This window comes from Emys orbicularis, chromosome 21, assembly GCF_028017835.1.
Source record: "Emys orbicularis isolate rEmyOrb1 chromosome 21, rEmyOrb1.hap1, whole genome shotgun sequence".
NCBI lineage: Eukaryota > Metazoa > Chordata > Testudines > Emydidae > Emys > Emys orbicularis.
The window spans coordinates 1372302-1391708 of record NC_088703.1 but is presented as its reverse complement, the minus strand read 5'-3'; the positions used below and the strand labels follow the sequence as shown (position 1 = coordinate 1391708).

The 19407-nt window shown below is 60.8% G+C and overlaps 1 protein-coding gene across 2 annotated transcripts; it reads right to left on the bottom strand.

Annotated features, from left to right (window-relative positions):
* Positions 1-1308: 1308 nt before the first annotated feature.
* Positions 1309-12101, bottom strand: LOC135892955 (cytochrome P450 2F3-like). Of its 2 annotated transcripts, XM_065420730.1 has the most exons (9): positions 11922-12101; positions 9426-9588; positions 7996-8145; positions 6389-6549; positions 5419-5595; positions 3644-3785; positions 3252-3439; positions 2252-2393; positions 1309-1490 (listed from the first exon to the last, which is right to left on the bottom strand). In XM_065420730.1, the coding sequence occupies exons 1-9, from the start codon at positions 12099-12101 to the stop codon at positions 1309-1311; spliced, it is 1485 nt and encodes a 494-aa protein (XP_065276802.1). The 2 variants fall into 2 exon arrangements, with proteins under 2 accessions (XP_065276802.1, XP_065276803.1); XM_065420731.1 differs by lacking the exon at positions 5419-5595.
* Positions 12102-19407: the final 7306 nt, after the last annotated feature.

The window sequence follows — 19407 nt, the reverse complement described above, 5'->3', positions numbered from 1 at the left end:
CTGGCTTTGCGGTAGCTAAATTGGGCCAAATTCTGCCCTTTTGAGAGCAATGTTCGTTTTCGCCACCTTCCTTCTGGCTGTCGCGTCTCGTGGTGAAAGACACCGGATAGGTTTGCTTCCCTCCTGGGCCATGTGCTACGCAGCCTGAGAAAGCCCCCTAGAATTTCAGACCTAGCCAGAAACCCCCACCAAATGAGTTCTAAGGGATGCACTCGGATTCTGCCTTCGCTCCAGACTCTGGTCGTTACCCCGAATGCTCCTTCGTTTCCAGTAAAGCTGTACGCAGATTCGCCCCCATGCAGCCAGAGGAGTTTTTTGTAGTTATTAAAAAGGCTAAACCTTGTGGATGGACGAATTGGAAAACTTGGACTTTTCAGGTGCCCTGAAAGAAATTCCCGGGACATCCTGTGGCAAACGGGGATTGTCCCAGGACAACTGGGATTCATAGATTTTCAAGCCAATAATGACTATTACGATCAGTTCCTTTGACCTTTACGGAGCTCACTAACTTGTGTCTAATGAAATGATCCGCTCAGAGAACGGGCCAAAAATAATTGCTGGAGCAGATCTTTCAGAAAAACATCCCATCTCGATGTCAAAGTTGTCAATGGTGGAGAATCCACCACTTCCCCAGGGAGTTTGTGCCCTAAATTTCTGCCTTATTTCGAATTGGAATTTGTCTGGCTTTAACTTCCAGGAATTGGTTCTGCCTTTCTCCTCTAGCTTAACGGGCCCGTTAGGCCTGGTGAATGTATTTATAAGCTGCGGGCGAGACCCCGATGAACTAAACAGACCGAGATACGAAGCCTCTCCCAGCAAGGCGATTTTCCAACCCTCTGATTGTTGTTGCGGCTTTTCTCTGCGCTCAAAATGCAGAACTGGCGGCAGCTTTCCCGGCTCTGCCCCACCTGTGCCCGGTGGATAGTCACTTTCATAACAGCAACCCAGCCAGCCCCGAGCGCTCAACAGATCAGGACTCAAAGAAACTCACGGGATTGGCTGGGATTTGGGTTCATTTTATTTACTTCTGGTTTCTTTACTCGAGTCAAGTTTCTAAACTTTTCTCTGTCACCCCCAGAGCTGGACAATTTTTATTTGCGTTTGATTGTAATGAAAACTTGAACTAAGCTCACGAATCTGGAGCTGGGGACTTTAAAAAGAGAGAAGACGGCCAGGCACCACCGTAAAATCTCCAGAGCCGGAGACACTGCCAGCGACGAGGCCTGCGGACTCATCTCCGGCGTGCAAAGGCTGCAGGACACGAGGCTGTGAAAGGGGCAGCAGAGGCGGGATGGGGCGGCGACTCACTCAGCGAGGGACGGCCCGGAACTCGTAGGGGCGCGGCATGTTCCCCAGGCCGCTCATCAGGGGCGAGATGTCGATGTCCTCCGGGCGGACGAGGGGCGTGAGGGAGAAGCGCTGCAGGACGGTGGTGAACAAGAGGAAGAGCTCCATGCGGGCCAAGCCCTCGCCCAGGCACACCCGCTTCCCTGGGGGAAAGGAACACAGTGACGGGCCGGGCGCGGGGGTCAGAGGCGTTTCAGGATCCATCGCGCCCCACATCTCGGTTACCCTCTCCCTGCACTTGGGGCTCAGGCGCCTTTAAGACCCTTTCATGTTCCCTGTATTCTGGGGTCCGGCCCCCAGTGTCAGTTACAGCAGCCTTGGGGCTGCTCTACCTCATGCTCCGTCCCCTTTATGGGCCCTGTGGGGGCAGAGAATAGCCACAGCGCAGTGCGCTCCGGCCACGACCCCAGTCCGCCCCCTATGGGCCCAGTGGGGGCAGAGAATAGCCACAGCGCAGTGCGCTCCGGCCACCACCCCAGTCCGCCCCCTATGGGTCCCAGAGGGCAGAGAATAGCCCCAGCACCATGGGCAGTGGGATCATAGGCTGGGGGAGGCTGTGCCTCTCCAAACAGCCTGGCATGGCCCCACCCACACTCCGCCCCCAGGAGGCCCCCTCCGGCCGTTCCGGTGCTCTGCCGTGGCTCAGTGGCTGGGGCTGGGGCCAGCCTACCACTGGGGAGGCCCCTGGACTCTCAGGGGGTCATTTCTGCCCCACAGCGACACAGAGGGGCCTGATCCCTCCTCGCCGTGATCCCCAGGCCGTGGAGCCAGGCTGAGTTACTCCATCTGAGGTCGGGGCTGGTCCAGGCAGTCGCATCCTCCGAGGCCGGTGCTGGAGTAGACGCATTAGGGGAGACTCAACCTGTTCCCCTCCCGCTCCGCGGCCCCGGCCGGCCACACGTACCTGCGGAGAAGGCCATGAAGGCGTCATGCTTCCGGAAGCCTCCGCTCGGGTCCAGGAAATGGGCTGGGTCGAATGTGGCCGGGTCTTTGAACTGGGCGGGGTCGTTGTGGACAGAGAACAGCAGCGGGAGCACATTGGTGCCCTGGGCAGGGGAAACACACAGCTCCAGTGCACGCATCCAAGGGATCTCTCCGTCCATCCAGCTATCCCTCCGTCCTTCCCTCCGTCTGTCTGTCTGCCTACCTATCCATCCATCCCCTGCTTATCCGTCCATCTTGATGTCCATCTAGCTTTTAATCCATCCATCTGTCTTTCTGTCTATCCACCCATCCTATCTATCTTGACCGTCCATCCATCTCTGCCCAGGCACGGCTGGATAGAGTCTGTCTTGGGTGGGTGCTTAGAGAAACTGTCCCTTGCAAATTGTCCCAGCCCTCTGGTTCTGTGATTCTACATCCACCTGGCTTCTCCACCCACTCACCCGTCTATCCACACATCTGTGTGTCTGCCCATCCATTGACTCGTTCTTCTGTCTGGCACCGGTGCTGCCATCCATCCGTCTTGTCTATCCATCCATCCTCCTCAGTCTGTCTGTCCACTTATCCAACGATCCACCCTCTAGCCATCTGGATCATTTTCTGTCCTTCCACTGCGTCCATCCATCCATCTGTCTGTCCATCTCTCGTCTGTCTACCCATCTACTGACGCGTCCCTCAGCCTTTCCAACCATCTTTCCATCCCTCCACCTACTTATCTATCTACCCATCCATCTATCCACCCATCCTATCTATCCATCCCAACGCACGCCCCTCTCTCTGGCCACCCACTCAGCCACCCGTCTGTCCATCCATCCAACCCATTTGCCAGTCTAGCCAGCCATGGTTCCAGCCGTCTGTCCCTCTCCGGATACCCTTTGGAAGCTGACAAGGGGGAGATTCCAGCCCAGGGGGGAGAGACGTGTTTTCTTGCTCGAACGCGGGGAGGAGGGAAATCCCGTTACCTCTGGAAGCAGGAAACCCCTGAAGTGGGTGTCCCGGGTCACCGCGTGCGGGAGCCCCATGGGGATCACGTCGCCGAAGCGCTGCACCTCGTGGATCACGGCGTCGATGTAGGGCATGCGGCTCCGGTCCTCTACCGACGGGCTGCGGTGCCGCCCGATCACCTGGTCGATCTCAGCGTGGACTTTGGCTGGGGGGAAACAAGCGGGGTGGGAAACTGTTTCTGGGGGGGCGGGGCAGCCTGACATCCCAGCTGGTCACGCAAGCAGCAGGGACACGCTCGGTCTGGAGCTGGTGACCTCTGAGACCTGGCTGGCGAGTTCTACACCTGCCCTTTTAAAATATAGACAGTGGCTTGGATCCCGATCTCAGCTGCCCCCGCCCCACAGCTCACCCTGGATCTCCGGGTACTTCATGAGGAGGAGGAAGCCATAGCGCAGGGTGGTGCTGACGGTCTCCGTTCCCGCGAAGAACAGGTTGTGTGTGGTCATCACCAGGGTCTCCGTGTGGAAGTAGCTCAGCGGGTCCTGGTTTTCCTGCAGGGGGAGGCACCCAGAATTCGAACCCGCAGCGCTAGGGTATCTCCCACCGTCTCCCCCTAGTGGTGGCTCCACGGATGCAGTTTCTGGGTCTACTGCTGCTGCCGGGCGAGGGGGCTAATCCTTTAGCTCAAGGAGCCGAGCCAGACGCTGTTAGCCCCGCATCTCCCCGGTTCAAAGCCCACGGCTGGTGACAGCCTCTCTGAACAGCCAGGGGCCCAGTAATGCTGGACTTTCAGGACCTCTGCTATATTCAGCAGAGGCAGCATGCACTTCTCGTTAGCACGGGGGCTGGGGGAAAGGACTGGGGTCTAGTGGTTAGAGCACAGAGCTGGCCTTCGGGACTCCTGGGTCTATCTCCAGCCCTGGAGGGGAGTGGGGTCGAGTGGTGGAGGGGGACAGAGTCAGGACTCCTGGGTTCTATTCCTGACCTGCTGAGTGACCTTGGGCAAGTCACTTCCCCGTCCCTCCCATGCCTCAGTTTCCCCCACTCTAAACTGTCCTGCCTCCCAGGGTGGTGCGTCACGCGAACTAAGCCGTGAATGTTTGCAAAGCGCTCCCGGGCACGCCTCAAACCGCGATTCTCCGGCAACGCTGCCCGCATCGAGGGCAGGGCTGTGAGAACGTGATTCACCGGAGCTTGGGTTACAGCTCCGCATCCCACAACAGATTAAGAGGCCCCGGAGATTATCTCCAAGCAGCAACAAAGGCAGAAACCAGTATGGCTGGTGATGGAGCAGGGAGGGTCTCCAGAAAGACTCCCGGCCCTACAAGTGCGGGGAGCGATTTGGGGCTGGTCATGGGCCACTGGCCTGCGTGGCATGCGGCTCTGTGGGGCCGGGCCATGAGCCCGTCCGTTCTAACATCAACCCCAAACAAAGCCAATCTGCTCCTGTGGGCCCAGTGCCAGCCGAGGTCAGAGGCAGGGGCTAGGTTTTGGGCGAGAGCCTTGGGGCTTTTTAAAGCCACTTTAAAGGGGAAGGAATTGGTCATGTGGGCTGGAGCCGGGAAGGCTGAGTCGGGACAGGATGCACCCAGCCCGTAGCAAAAAGATTTAAGCCAACCCCAAACAATACCTGTATTACAGGAGCACCAAGGAACCCCAGCCATGGGCTTGCCCCGCACTGCGCCAGGTGCTGCTCATTGTTATAGCTATTAGGTGCATTATGGTAGCACCACACCAGCCCCAGGTCAGGCGCTGTATGGACACAAGACCACGAACCCCTGTGGCACCCAGAATCCCCTCCTCCAACCAAAATCAGGGGCCCTCCTTGTGCCAGGTGTTGCCAAGACAAGGGACAGTCCATGCCCCAAAGAGTTCACAGTGTCCAGGCAAAGGAAGGCCCATTATCCCTTTTTCACAGATGGGGAAACTGAGGCATCACCCAGTAGCCAAGCCAGGAACAGAACCCAGGTCTCCAGCCACTAGGACACACGGTTTTTCTTATTGAAGCAGACACAGTTTTAAAGGATCAGAGGGGTAGCCGTGTTAGTCTGGATCTGTAAAACCGGCAAAGAATACCCACTTCATCAGATGCATGTTGGTTTTAAAGGCGTCAGTGGGCCCCCCGCCCCTCCGCGCCCTGCCCCGCCCTGCCCCCCGCCCACCCCCCGCCCACAGCCCTTTCACCTGCTCCATCTTGAGGAGGAAGCAGTCGATGAAGTCACGGGGGCAGTTGGGGTCAAAGGATTCCTGGTGCATCTTCACCCGCTCCAGCACAAATTGCCGCAGCTGCTCGAAGTTCTCGAAGATCCTGTTGTGAGGCCCCGGCAGGCAGGACATGGGGCCAGGGAAGATGTTGTACATCTGGGGAAAGGGACACGAGTCCCCCACGAAAGCGCGTGAGCTCGGTGCACGTGTGACCGTGACGCACGGGGCAGCAGTGCACGTGCATTACCGTCGGGAGCTCTATGTGTGCATTACTGTGGTGAGCTCTGCGCGTGCAATACCATAACGAACAGAGCAGCAGAGCACGTGCATTACTGTGGTGAGCTGAGCTCTGTGCACATTAGCATAATGCACGGAGTAGCAGCGTGCATGCACTACCATGGTGAACTCTGTGTGTGCAATACCATCGTGAACGGAGCAGCAGAGCACATGCAGTACCGTAACGAACAGGGCAGCAGTGCGTGTGCACTACCATAGTGAACTCCATATGTGCATTACCGTAATGAACAGGGAGGCAGTGCAGCGTATGCACGTTACCCTAACGACCAACGCAGTGCGGGCGTGTGGCTCAGTTCGTTACCGCGTGTGCAGGCCAGGCCACCATAACGAATTGTGCCCACGCCCGGCACGTTACCATGATGCGCCGTGCAGGGTGCGAGCGTGTTACTGACATGAACTGTGCACGGGAGTGCGTCCGTTGCCATAACGACCCTTGCGCACACGCTCCGGGGGGGCCATGCATCTCTCCTCTTGTCGGACAGAGGCGTTGGTCGAGAGAAGAGACGGCTGGGCGGGGAACAAGGGGATGGTGATCACTTGCTCTCCATGTCCGCCCAGGGGGACACTCAGGGAGGGATACAGGGGGGACCCCACCCACAGATGCAAGGAGCCCCCCCCCCCAGATGCAGTCCCCCCCCCCAGCCGCACCCACCTGCCCCCACGGGGAGCTGAGCAGCTGGAAGTTTTGGTTGATGAGGCCGACCAAGGTGAGGAAGCTCCCGTCCTGGTAGTCGAAGCGGTCCCCGAAGACGATGGAGCAGATGACGTTGGCGACGGCCCGGCTGATGAGGAAGGTGGGGTCGAAGGGCGCGGCTGGCGAGGGGAGGGAACCGGCTGTGAGCGGCGGGAACGGGCGCAAGCGGGGGGAGGGGGGGGCAAGCTAAGCAGAGTCTGGCTCACTCATTGCTGGGCCGGGAAACTGGGGGGGGCCCCTCAGGAGAGGGGGGAGGGGTTCCCCTTGGTGTCAGTGCAGCCCTAGGGGGCGCTCTCTTCTCTCAGTGCTGACCCCAAATCCCCAGCCTGGCACTAGGGGGCGCTGTGGGGCAGGGAGCGGTGGGGCAGCAGGGGGTGCTGTGGGGCAGGGAGCGGGGAGCTCAGCAGGGGGTGCTGTGGGGCAGGGAGCGGGGCAGGGGCAGCAGGGGGCGCTGTGGGGCGGGGGCTCAGCAGGGGGCGCTCTCCTCTGGCAGTTGATGCTGACCCGAGGGCGGCGCTACGGGGCGCTGTGGGGCAGGGGGCAGGCAGCAGGGGGCGCTCTCCCCTGGCAGGCAGGGCTGGCCCCAGGGAGGCGCTAGGGGGTGCTGTGGGGCAGGGAGCGGGGCAGGGGGCTCAGCGGGGGGCGCTCTCCCCTGGCAGTTGGTGCTGGCCCCAGGGCGGCGCTAGGGGGTGCTGTGGGGCGGGGGCTCAGCAGGGGGCGCTCTCCCCTGGCAGTTGGTGCTGGCCCCAGGGCGGCGCTAGGGGGTGCTGTGGGGCAGGGGGCAGGCAGCAGGGGGCGCTCTCCCCTGGCAGGCAGGGCTGGCCCCAGGGAGGCGCTAGGGGGCGCTGTGGGGCAGGGAGCGGTGGGGCAGCAGGGGGTGCTGTGGGGCAGGGAGCGGGGAGCTCAGCAGGGGATGCTGTGGGGCAGGGAGCGGGGCAGGGGCAGCAGGGGGTGCTGTGGGGCGGGGGCTCAGCAGGGGGCGCTCTCCTCTGGCAGTTGATGCTGACCCGAGGGCGGCGCTACGGGGCGCTGTGGGGCAGGGGTCAGGCAGCAGGGGGCGCTCTCCCCTGGCAGGCAGGGCTGGCCCCAGGGAGGCACTAGGGGGTGCTGTGGGGCAGGGAGCGGGGCAGGGGCAGCAGGGGGTGCTGTGGGGCGGGGGCTCAGCAGGGGGCGCTCTCCTCTGGCAGTTGATGCTGACCCGAGGGCGGCGCTACGGGGCGCTGTGGGGCAGGGGTCAGGCAGCAGGGGGCGCTCTCCCCTGGCAGGCAGGGCTGGCCCCAGGGAGGCGCTAGGGGGTGCTGTGGGGCAGGGAGCGGGGCAGGGGGCTCAGCGGGGGGCGCTCTCCCCTGGCAGTTGGTGCTGGCCCCAGGGCGGCGCTAGGGGGAGCTGTGGGGCAGGGAGCGGCGTTGGGGGCTCAGCAGGGGGCGCTCTCCCTTGGTAGGCAGGGCTGGCCCCAGGACGGCGCTAGGGGGCGCTGTGGGGCAGGGAGCAGCGGGGCAGCAGGGGAAAGCCGCGTCCCGGGCGGAGGCTGCAGCCTGGCCGCGCCTGGCCCCCGGGCGACCCACATTGCGTGTGGGCGAGTTCCTGCCCCAGGCACTGCGCCTCCTGCTGGATCCGCTCCTCCAGGCTCCGCTTGCCCATGCCGAAGTTCCGCAGCGTCTGCAGGGCGAATCTCCGCAGGACTTTCCACTTCTCCCCGTTGCTCAGGGCGATGCCTGGGGCGGGGGGCACGGAGCAGTGACGGGAGGGCACCAGAGCCCGGCTCCCCCCACCGACGCCAGCCCCATGCTTGGAACGACTGACGGTAACCGACCCCCCGCTCATCGGCTGCCAAGGGACCTGCCCCACTGCCCTCTCAGAGCCAGGAACAGAACCCAGGAGTCCTGGCTCCGACTCCCCTACACTAATCCACTAGCCCCCACTCCCCTCCCAGAGTGGAGAGAGAACCCAGGAGTCCTGGCTCCCAGGCCCCATCTCTGCTCTAACCACTAGACCCCACTCCCCTCCCAGAGTGGAGAGTGAACCCAGGAATCCTGGCTCCCAGCCCCCATCCCTGCTCTAACCACTAGACCCCACTCCCCCTTAAATTGGTCTGTCTCACACACACACACACACACCAGGACTGAGGGAACCCAGGAGTCCTGCTGTCACGGAGTGTGGGGGAGTCAGGGCCCTGCACCCCTCTTCCTGGGATTCACCGTGACTCTCAGCCAGCCAGTAAAAAGGAAGGTTTAGTGGACAGTAGGAACTCAGGCTACAACAGAGCTTGTAGGTACAGCCAGGACCCCTCGGTCAAGTCCTTCTGGGGGGTTCAGGGAGCTTAGACCCCAGCCTGGGGGTTCCCTGCCTTCCACCACCCAGCACCAAACTGGAACTAAAAACTCCTCCAGCAGCTCTCTCCCCCCTCCCCTTCCCAGCTCCTCCTCTCCTTTGTCCAGTCTCGGGGGCAGAAGGTGTCACTTCTCCCACCCCCCCTCCTGGCTCAGGTTACAGCTCAGGTAGCTTCCTTCCCATCCCCAATGTAACCCCCCTGCGACATTCCCAGGACAAATCCGCCTGCTCCCTGCTCCGTCACACCAGGTCACCCAGAGATGGCCTGTGACACTGACTCTTGATCTAAAGTGCTCTGCGGGGGATGAATGATTATCCCCGTTTTATAGGTGGGCAAACGGAGGCCCAGCGAGATGCAGCGACTTGCCCACAGTCGCAGAGCTGGGAATTGAATCCAGATCCCACTGGAGCTTCTTACAATCTAAACAGACAAAGGGTGGGAGGGGAAACTGAGGCAGAGAGCAGGGAAATGACTGGCCGGAGTTGGGGGAGGGGTCACCCAGCAGGTTATTGGAGAAACCGGGTGTCTTTGCTCCCAGTCCAGTGCCTAAGCCGCATGGCCAGCCGGCCCCTCTGTGGGTCCTGCCCCACTTCCCCGTGTCTGCAGGAGGGTTGAGCGTCTGAAAGACGGGAAGGGGCGGGGGAGGTGGGGGGGATTCCTTACCGTTTCCTTGGGTGAAGCGTAAGACCACAGGCAGATCCCCGCGCCCGCTGAATGCCTCGGCCTGGTCCACCAGGGCCTCCTTCACCGCCTGGTAGCCGCACAGCACCACCACCCGCTGGGGGCCCAGGTGGAGGGTGTAGACGGGCCCATAGCGCTTGCTTAGCTGCAAACATAGAGTGACCCAAGGGTCAGAATATGGGGCCCCGAGCCAAACATAATCATACCGCCTCGCTCCAGCCACTAGCCCCCACTCCGCTCCCAGAGCTGGGGAGAGAACCCAGGAGTCCTGGCTCCCAGCCCCCCTGCTTTAACCACTAGCCCCCACTCCCCTCCCAGAGCTGGGGTGAGAACCCAGGAGTCCTGGCTCCCAGCCCCCTGCTCTAACCACTAGATCCCACTCCCCTCCCAGAGCCGGGGAGAGAACCCAGGAGTCCGGACTGCATGTGACCTAGTGGCTGTTAACACTCCAGCTGCTCGGGGAGTTTCCAGCAAACCGGGTTTTACTGGGAAATGCCGACCTGTGAAACGGTTCTGACGACATCCGCCCGGTTTCCTAGCAGACAGCGAGGGGGGCTGAGCTCACGGGCTCCCCAGCTCCAGGGCAGGACTCCCCCCAGACTGGCCGATCTCGGCAACCCACTGACCCCGCTGCCCCACTAGCCGAGCAGCCCAAGAGCCTGCAGCCCTGGGGTCCCCGGCCTGGGGCAGTCCACCTGGCGGAGGAGCTGCTGGCCCTGGCACATGGCTGGCCTCAGTTTCTCTGCTGCTATTCAGTGGGGTCAGGCTGAAACTGACCAGAATCACGTCCATTTCATGAGCTGCCCATCCTAGGTTTGGTGTCATAGTTTTAGAGACGCCAAGGCAAGAAGTGACCATCTAGTCGGTCCCCCTGGCCAGAGCGAGTCCTAGCGCAGAGCTTTCAGCAAAACCAGCCCGTCTCGATTGAAAATGGGCAGCGAAAAAACCAAACCAAAGCAAAACCCTGTTTCCAAAACAAACGTTTTTGGGAATTTCTCTTTGGAACAAAACCAAAATAGCAAAACTTCCCAGGAACCGGAAATTCCAAGTTTCGGCCAGTCCTAGTTAGCATCTGGGGGGGAGGGGGCAGTAACTGGGCATCAGGACTCCTGGGTTCCATTCTGGGCTCTTCCACCAAGCTCCCTGCATGACCTGGGGTAGGTCACCGCTGCGCCCGTGCCTCAGTTTCCCCATCTGTAAAAGTGCTTTGAGCTGCTCTGACCCCAGGGGGTGGCCGGTTGCTACCCTGGGATGTTTTATAAACTCGAGTGGTTCCAACATGGCACTGAGACGAGTCACTAGCCGGGCGGCCCCCCACGTTCTCCTGCGTACCCAGCTATTAATGGTTAGGACTTTGCATAGATTCATTTGCCCCCTGTGTGTCCAGCCAGGGTTTAAGGCTGGTTCAACCTGCCCCTCAAAGCCGGCCGTGTCCGCGTGGGCATGAACAGGGCATCAGCAGGGAGCTGCGCCCGATGCGGCCTCGCTGAATCTGTCGCTTTAGTCCGGCCTCTGCCCGGGGTAGCTGGATACTCAACATTCTTCATTAGAGCCGCCCTGCACTTCACTAGCTGCAGGGAGGGGCTGGGCGCCAGGACTCCTGGGTTCTATCCCCGGCGGTGGGAGGGGAGTGGGTGAGTTTGAACAACAAGGACTGGGCGCCAGGATGCCTGGGTTCTTCTACCCCTGTCACTGATTCCTTGTGTGACCTGAGGGGAAGCTGCAGCACCCAAGACAAGGGGGCCCTGATCTGGACTGGGGTCTCCAGGGGCTACTGGCAGCCACATAGCAAGGGAGCCGGGGGGAGGGGGGGTGAGTGCCCAGTACTAGTGCTGGTGTTTGCACAGGGGGGGTGAGTGCCCAGTACTAGTGCTGGTGTTTGCACGGGGGGGTTGAGTGCCCAGTACTAGTGTTGGTGTTTGCACGGGGGGGGGGGTTGAGTGCCCAGTACTAGTGCTGGTGTTTACATGGGGGGGGTTGAGTGCCCAGTACTAGTGCTGGTGTTTGCACGGGGGGGGAGTTGAGTGCCCAGTACTAGTGCTGGTGTTTGCACAGGGGGTTGAGTGCCCAGTACTAGTGCTGGTGTTTGCACGGGGGGGATTGAGTGCCCAGTACTAGTGCTGGTGTTTGCACGGGGGGGAGGGGTTGAGTGCCCAGTACTAGTGCTGGTGTTTGCACGGGGGAGTTGAGTGCCCAGTACTAGTGCTGGTGTTTGCACGGGGGGATTGAGTGCCCAGTACTAGTGCTGGTGTTTGCACAAGTACATAAGTCAGTGAGGCGGCCCAGTGCGTGAACATTGCGGGATAAGCCCCTGGCTACATTAAACCTGAGGCTTCACTAGCTGTGCTGTCCCCCCTTGTCCTAGCAGGGCCGGGGACCTGCTCCCCCCTTAGCGACAACAACAGGGAGCCAGAAATTCCCCTGCCTGCCCCAGGGATTCCCAGCCTGTTCCCGCGCCAGCCCCCAAACACCCCCTACCGTGAGAAGAGATTTTGCCATGTCCTTGGTATCGAGCTGCAGCAGGTTCCCCAGCAGGGGCAGCGGGCGGGGGCCCGGGGGCAAACACCCCCTCTTCCGCTGGCCCTTCCCGCGGAGGTAGACGACCAGGCAGGAAAGGCCGAGGAGCAGCAGAAGCAGCGTGGCCGCGGTGATCTCCATGTCGCTCGCTCGGGCGCGGGGGGAACAAGGTGCTCCTGGCAGCACTGGCACCGAATGACTTTTCGGGTGCCCTGTCGACTGACTCTTCAGCAGGGAAAGGGGCGGGATTCGGAGCTGACTGACTCGCCTGCCAGGCGGGCAGGGCCCAGGGCTCCGTGCCAGCTGCTGTCAAGCTGAGCGGGCGTCCCTTGCCCAGGTGCACTCTGGCAAGGAGGCTGAACACGATGGAATGGGGATTTCGCAGCCCACTCTGAACCCAGGCGTTGAGCGGGGGTGGCTTGGCATGGCGTGGTACCCGCTTGTAAGGTCTTTGGCACGTACATCCCCAGCTGAGGCCTAGTACGGAGCAGAGCGGAAGAATTACTGCTCTTGTCTGGCTGACAACACTCCCGCTAACCCAGCCCAGAACGATGATCGCTTTTTCTGCAACAGCGTCACACTGTTGACTCATATTTGTGGTCCAGCCACTCTGACTCCAGCTCCCTTTCCAGGCAGTCCTTTCCCATTGGGTGGGTGCAACTGATTGGTCCTTCCTAAGGGGAGCACTTTGCATTTGTCCTGATTCAATTTCATCCTGGTGACTTCAGACCATTTCTCCAGTTTGTCCAGAGCATTTGGAATTTGAATCCTCTCCTCCAAAGCACTTGCAGCCCTCCCAGCTCGGTATCGTCCGCAGACTTTGTCCGTGAGCTCTCTGGGCCGTTCTCCACCCCGACAGAACCAGAGACGTGCCTCCCTTCCCGGTGCCCATGCAGCCAGCAGGATCATTGTGCGGCACTAAAGTCAACGGGGCTGGTGGGCGCAGGTAGGTGGAAGGGCCATCCTTGGGCATAGGCCAAATACCCGCTGCATAGGGCACTGGAAAATTTGGGGCACTCCTGGGTCTTAGTGTCCCGCCCGCCCCCCTCTTCCTATCCCTGTTCTGAGCCTTCCTGCAGGCTCCCACAGCTGGCTGAGGCCTGGTGACTCTTCCTAGGAAGGGATCTAGTAACTTCAAAGCCTCCCGCCTGCCAGGCCTCTTAGCTCAGCACTGAAACTGTTCAAGAGCATTGGAGGGGTAATGAAGCGATTTGCCAACCCCCAGGGATGTACTGTCACTTTCTGAATTTACTGACAAAACCGGTTGTGCCGGACTGTCATCTTTACCCAGAACAAGTCAGTCTACAGGACCTTCCTTTCAACTTTGCTTTAAAGAAGATTAGAAAATCACATCTCTAAAAAATCCTTGCATAGACTTTTAGATACACAATCTGAGTATTCATCGTTAGCCTTACAGGCTTGGATCGTCAGACATAGAGTTTTTTAAATAAATCCTTCAAAAGACCCCCCTGATCTAAAATACACATTGTAATTGTAATTACTATAGTACAAAAACTTGCTTCCAAAATCTTCCTGTCCTTTCTGTCCTTCCCTTTCTCCCTTCACCCCCCACCCCTGCCCCTTGAAGAGAGCCCGTAAAGGGACCACACCCCTTTCCTGCCAGATAGCTGGACAAAGAGTTTCCCTTTCTTTACTTCTGACTCTCTGATGAACTAGTTTTAAGCGACCCTCCAGCAACAGCTGGACCGTAGTAAGATATAAAATCCTTTGTGATGCCTAAAATCTTTGGAAACATATTTTTGAAAGTTGGTGAAATTTCATAAACACGTCTGTTGTTCTGGAGATCACCCAGTAAATTAGTGTCCCTTTTTCCAAAAGCAACAAACATTGTTCTGAACACACTAAACCTCTGCAACTGATTCATTTAAAATCATGGCTTTGCTTCAGTGAGTTAAATATGTAGTAATCTGCAATGAGTACTGTATGAAGGCTTAAGAGTACATTTAAAATATAAAATCACCTTAGAAATACTGATTAAGAAAATGTAAAACAGAGAAGAGCTGCATCATGTATTCCAGACTATTGAATGCTGTATTCAGCAGGACAGCTGACTCGCCCTTACTACAAAGTTTTTGCAAATAAATCTCTGACAAACTTTAGGGCAGATCAAAAAACCTGTGCCTGACATTTTTCATTCCCAAATTTAGTGCTTTTAATTAGGAACCTTCTGCATGTCCATTCTGCGTGAGGGAGGGTCCGGGGGTTTCTGCGGGGAACAGTGACTCTCTGCCACCGTGAGGTGAGCTGGGCGTCTCGCTATCATTTGCTGCCTTGCCCCCCCACCCCCACCGGGCTGCGAGCCCGGGCTGCCGTGGGACATAGGGGCACCAGTTTCATAATACTGCGTAGGGCCCCATAAATCCTAAGCACGGCCCTGCTAGGTGGGGTCAGGGGATCAGCCCCTGACAGTATCTGCGCTGCAGAGATAATACTCGGCTTAATCTGCTGGGTGGCGAAGCCATAAGTAGCTAATAATTAACCACTGCTTGAGCCACAGAAATGCTCTGGATTGACAACTGTTGGGTAACTAATCACTGCTGAAACTGAGGCCTCATAGCAATGCTGAGGTTGATTTTTTTTTAAATTCAGTGGTGTGTTTCATAGCCCCTCTAGTGCTAATAAAAAGGGAGATTCCCCACTACCGCAAACCGTGGGCCTGTGAAAAGTGCCCCAGCCTTACCTGTTCTCCAGGATCCTGAGGCCAAATAACCCAGGTAACTGGGCATCCAACTCACCCTCCACCCCCACCCCATCTGCACGCATCTGTCACTGTCATTACCCAGCCCATGGCCATTAGATGCAGTCAGGGGCCCAACACCCTGATCACAACTGCTAATCTGCCCGGGATCCACCTGCAGATCCGAGGCCTGGTGCTAAGGGGCAGTGGCAGGTGATGGAGAGTCACTCCCATGCTGGATTTTCCAGGGGAGCTCCGCCCCCCCAAACACACACACACACTCACGACCGCATGCTCCTAAACTCAGCTGGGCGCCCATTCCGCTACCGCCTGTAAAATCCAGGTGCTCAGGGGTGCAAATTCCCTGCCCCCCTTCCAACGAGCGCCCCCCCCCCCGAGATCAGACTCCCCCAGAGCCCTTGGCTGGCCCCTAGCACCTGAGCACCTCCCAGTCGTTACCACAGTCACACACACGGGGATCGGCCCAGTGACCGGCCCCTGCTGCCTCACAGGTGCGAGCAAGTGTGAAGCGAGGGGATAACCTGCTCCCAGGGGAGACGGCTCCTGCCCGGAAGCAAACGGGTTCCACTCCTGGGGTTGTTTTATTCCCGTAGACACATTGGCTCCTGTCTGCCCATCCGCCGGGCGGCAGGGTGCTCCGGCCCCCACCCTGCACCACTTGTAAATCTGGAGTGACTCCACGCCGGCAGCCAGCCTGATTCGGATTGACGCCGCTGAAACTGAGAGCAGAAATCCGGCTCCGGAGCTGTGGGGCATTTTCCCTCTGTGCCATGACCCGGGGGGCTAAGGGGAGTCTCTGGGCTGCTTTGCCCAGCACAGGGCCCCAGGGCCGGGCAAAGGGGGAAGCTGGCACTGCCCAGGGCTGAGCCACGGCCTCTGCGGGTGCCTGTCCTCAGCGCAACGCTGACACCTCGTGGTCACTTACAGCGTCTCACCCCGTCAGCAGCTGCAGCCCGGGGCCAGCCCCCCCCAACGCGCTGCCTCCAGCAGCCAGGAGCAGCCAGGTCCCCGAGCAACCCAGCCCCGCCCCCTAGGGACAGAACCCAGGAGTCCTGGCTCCCAGAGCCCCATCCCCCCTGCTCTCACCACTAGACCCCACTCCCCTCCCAGAGCCGGGGACAGAACCCAGGAGTCCTGGCTCCCAGCCCCCCTGCTCTAACCACTAGACCCCACTCCCCTCCCAGAGCCGGGGAGAGAACCCAGGAGTCCTGGCTCCCAGAGCCCCTCCCCTACGCTCTAACCACTAGACCCCCTCCCCTCCCAGAGCTGGGGAGAGAACCCAGGAGTCCTGGCTCCCAGCCCCCCTGCTCTAACCACTAGACCCCACTCCCCTCCCAGCCCCTAGGGACAGAACCCAGGACTCCTGGCCCACAGCCCTCCTGCTCTAACCACTAGACCCCACTCCCCTCCCAGAGCCGGGGAGAGAACCCAGGAGTCCTGGCTCCCAGCCCCCCTGCTCTAACCATCAGACCCCACTCCCCTCCCAGAGTCAGGAAAAGAACCCAGGAGTCCTGGCTCCCAGCCCCCCTGCTCTAACCACTAGACCCCACTCCCCTCCCAGCCCCTAGGGACAGAACCCAGGACTCCTGGCCCACAGCCCCCCTGCTCTAACCACTAGACCACACTCCCCTCCCAGAGTCAGGAAAAGAACCCAAGAGTCCTGGCTCCCAGCCCCCCTGCTCTAACCACTAGACCCCCTCCCCTCCCAGAGCTGGGGAGAGAACCCAGGAGTCCTGGCTCCAAGCCCCCCTGCTCTAACCACTAGACCCCACTCCCCTCCCAGCCCCTAGGGACAGAACCCAGGACTCCTGGCCCACAGCCCTCCTGCTCTAACCACTAGACCCCACTCCCCTCCCAGAGCCGGGGAGAGAACCCAGGAGTCCTGGCTCCCAGCCCCCCTGCTCTAACCATCAGACCCCACTCCCCTCCCAGAGTCAGGAAAAGAACCCAGGCGTCCGGGCTCCCAGCCTCCCCTCCACCCCACTCTCACCCTCAGTCCAGGGCCCGATCGATCAGACGCAGGGATTGGACGAACATTGGAGGTATGCAAATTGTGTGCAAATCAGCCACAGCTCTGCCCTCCCTCCCAAAAGCACAGGCCTGCCCTGGACGGTGTGAGCCAGCCCCCGCCCCCGCCCCCCCGTTCCCAGCTCCCCCCAGCGGGGGGGCACGGACCTCGTGGCGTAGGCCGGCTTCACCTCGTGGGGGTTGCGTAGGTCCGACCAGAAAAGCAGCAGCCGGTCAAAGAGGGGCTCGATATGGGCCACCACGGGACGCCCCTCGGGGTAGATCTGCAGGATTGGCTGGGATTTGGGTTCATTTTATTTGCTTCTGGTTTCTTTACTCGAGTCAAGTTTCTAAACTTTTCTCTGTCACCCCAGAGGCAGCTGCATCTCAGCACCGGGCCAGGGGACCCCGTATAACCAGCTCCCCCGCGCCCCACCCCAGAAGTGGCTGCATCTCAGCGGTGCTGCTGGGCCCTGAGATCTCCTAGGCGCTGGAGAAAGGCCCCCAGCCACAGTGCAGGTGCCTCCTTCCCGCCCCACTGCCTGCCCCATGGATTCGCTCCCACTCCCCACCTCCCCCTGCCCCAGAGTTCCAGGAAGGCGCAGTGTGTGGGGGGGGGGGAGGATTGTAGGTTTCCTGGTAAACAGGGATCAGATAGGCCCAGCCCCCCTCCCCCCGGCTCCAGGCTGGGGACAGTCACGGGGCAGGGGGTCCCTTGCCCACCGCAGGGGGCTCCGATTCCCCTCCACCAAGGGGATTTTCCTGGAAGGCCAACAGGCCAGAGACTGGGGTAAACAGCCCCACGGCCAGGACCCCAACAGCTTTCCCCCCCCCAGACGGCCTTCCCACCCCCCCAACACACACACAGCACCTCCCCCCACAGGGTCACCCCTGGAAACAGCCCCGTGGGAGATGGGATTTCCCCATGAGAATTCAGCACCCACCCCCCAATGGGCGCTAGGGGGCGCCAGGCTGCAGGAGGCTGGGTAGGGGGCTCAGTGGGGGGACACCAGGCTGCAGGGGTGGGGTGGGGATTGGGGTGGAGGGACACTAGGCTCCAGGGGACCGGGCTGCAGGGAGTGGGGGTTCAGTGGGGGGACACCGGGCTGCAGGGTGCTGGAGGAGGGGTTCACTGGGGGGACACCAGGCTTCAGGGGGCCGGGCTGCGGGGGGTTCAGTGGGGGGACACCGGGCTGCAGGGGGCAGGAGAAGGGGTCAGTGGGGAGCCAGGCTGCAGGGGGTGGGGGAGGATTCAGTGGGGGGGCCGGGCTGCAGGGCTCAGTGGGGGGCCAGGTTGCAGGGGCTGGGGGGCACGGACAGCCCCAAACCCCAGCGCAGCGCTACACACAGGTGACATGTAAAACCAGAGACCCCAGGACCTTTCGCCGTGAGCGGGAGTGGGGCGGGGGGGGGCTCGCCTTCCGAGTCTGGGACAAACCCCCGCGCTGGCTGATCCTTCCCTTCCTGCCCTGCACCTGACGCCTCTGCTGGGGGGCCACACTCCCCCCAGAGCTGGCTGCATCTCAGAGCCAGGTGAGGGGCCCCCCCCCCGGCCATTGCCCTTTTAAAGACCCCGCCCCCCACCCGCAGGGCTGGAAAGTTGCTGTCTCACGTGAGGCAGGCTGGGCCTCCGCCAGCAGCATGTCTCCCCCCCCCCCACTCCGGCTCGCAGGAGCGCAGGCCTCTGGCAAACCCAGAAGCCCTGAGCAGCCCAGAGCTGGGGAGAGAACCCAGGAGTCCTGGCTCCCAGTCCCGCGCCGCTCTAACCAGCCCCCCCTTCCCTCCCAGAGCTGGGGAGAGAACCCAGGAGTCCTGGCTCCCAGCCCCCCCGCTCTAACCAGTAGACCCCCTCCCCTCCCAGAGCCAGGGACAGAACCCAGGAGTCCTGGCTCCCAGCCCCACCCCCCTTCCTACCTCTGCTACCAGCTCAAGCTGTGACCTTAGCCACATCCTTTCCCTGTCGTGTGCCTCCGTCCCTGCGCTGGGAAGTGCGGCCCCCAGGCCGGGGTGTTAATTCGCACCAGGGACCCCACTGGGAGATTCCTTCTCCGGGGACCTTACGCGCCCACCAGCACACCCAGCCCAGGGATCCCTCCCATGCCCCAGAGCCACCTGCCCTTGGGCCAAAATGCAGCCACCTCTGGGGTGGGTCACAGCAGCGGCGAGGTTTTGGGGGGAACAATGCAGCCCAGCACGGCCCCCCAGGGTCTCCAGCTCCCGCGCAGACGTCTCGTTGGGCAGCGAAAGGCCTGAGGAGCCGGCTCCCCCTGGAGCTGGGGGGCAGGGGTGGCCGTCGCCTTTAGAAAGGTTAATTCACAAGCGCTGGGAAGACAGCCCCTGTGCGAGGCCGGCTCTGCCCCCCACTCGAGTCCCCCGCCCCAGTCAAACGGCTGTCATGGGGCGGGGGCTCCTACCGGGCACACGCAGAGCGAATCCGAAGGAAGAAAAGCAAATTTAAACCGCATGAAACCGCCGGGGGGACGCTCTGACCTCGAATCCAAGCAGCCTTCGTTCAATCCCGCAGCCTTTTACAAGTGGCACAGGAGCATCCACACAGGGGCCGGCAGTTTGGAGACGGGCCGGCCGGGGCAGGTAAAATCAGCCGTAGGAAGCCAGCCCCTAGGCTAGCACGGAGCCACGCCTGCCGGGCTGTCACCCAAAGGGGCTGAGAAATCGACAGTGGTTTGAGCAGAGGCCGGGTTAGGAGGGGAGGAAAATCCC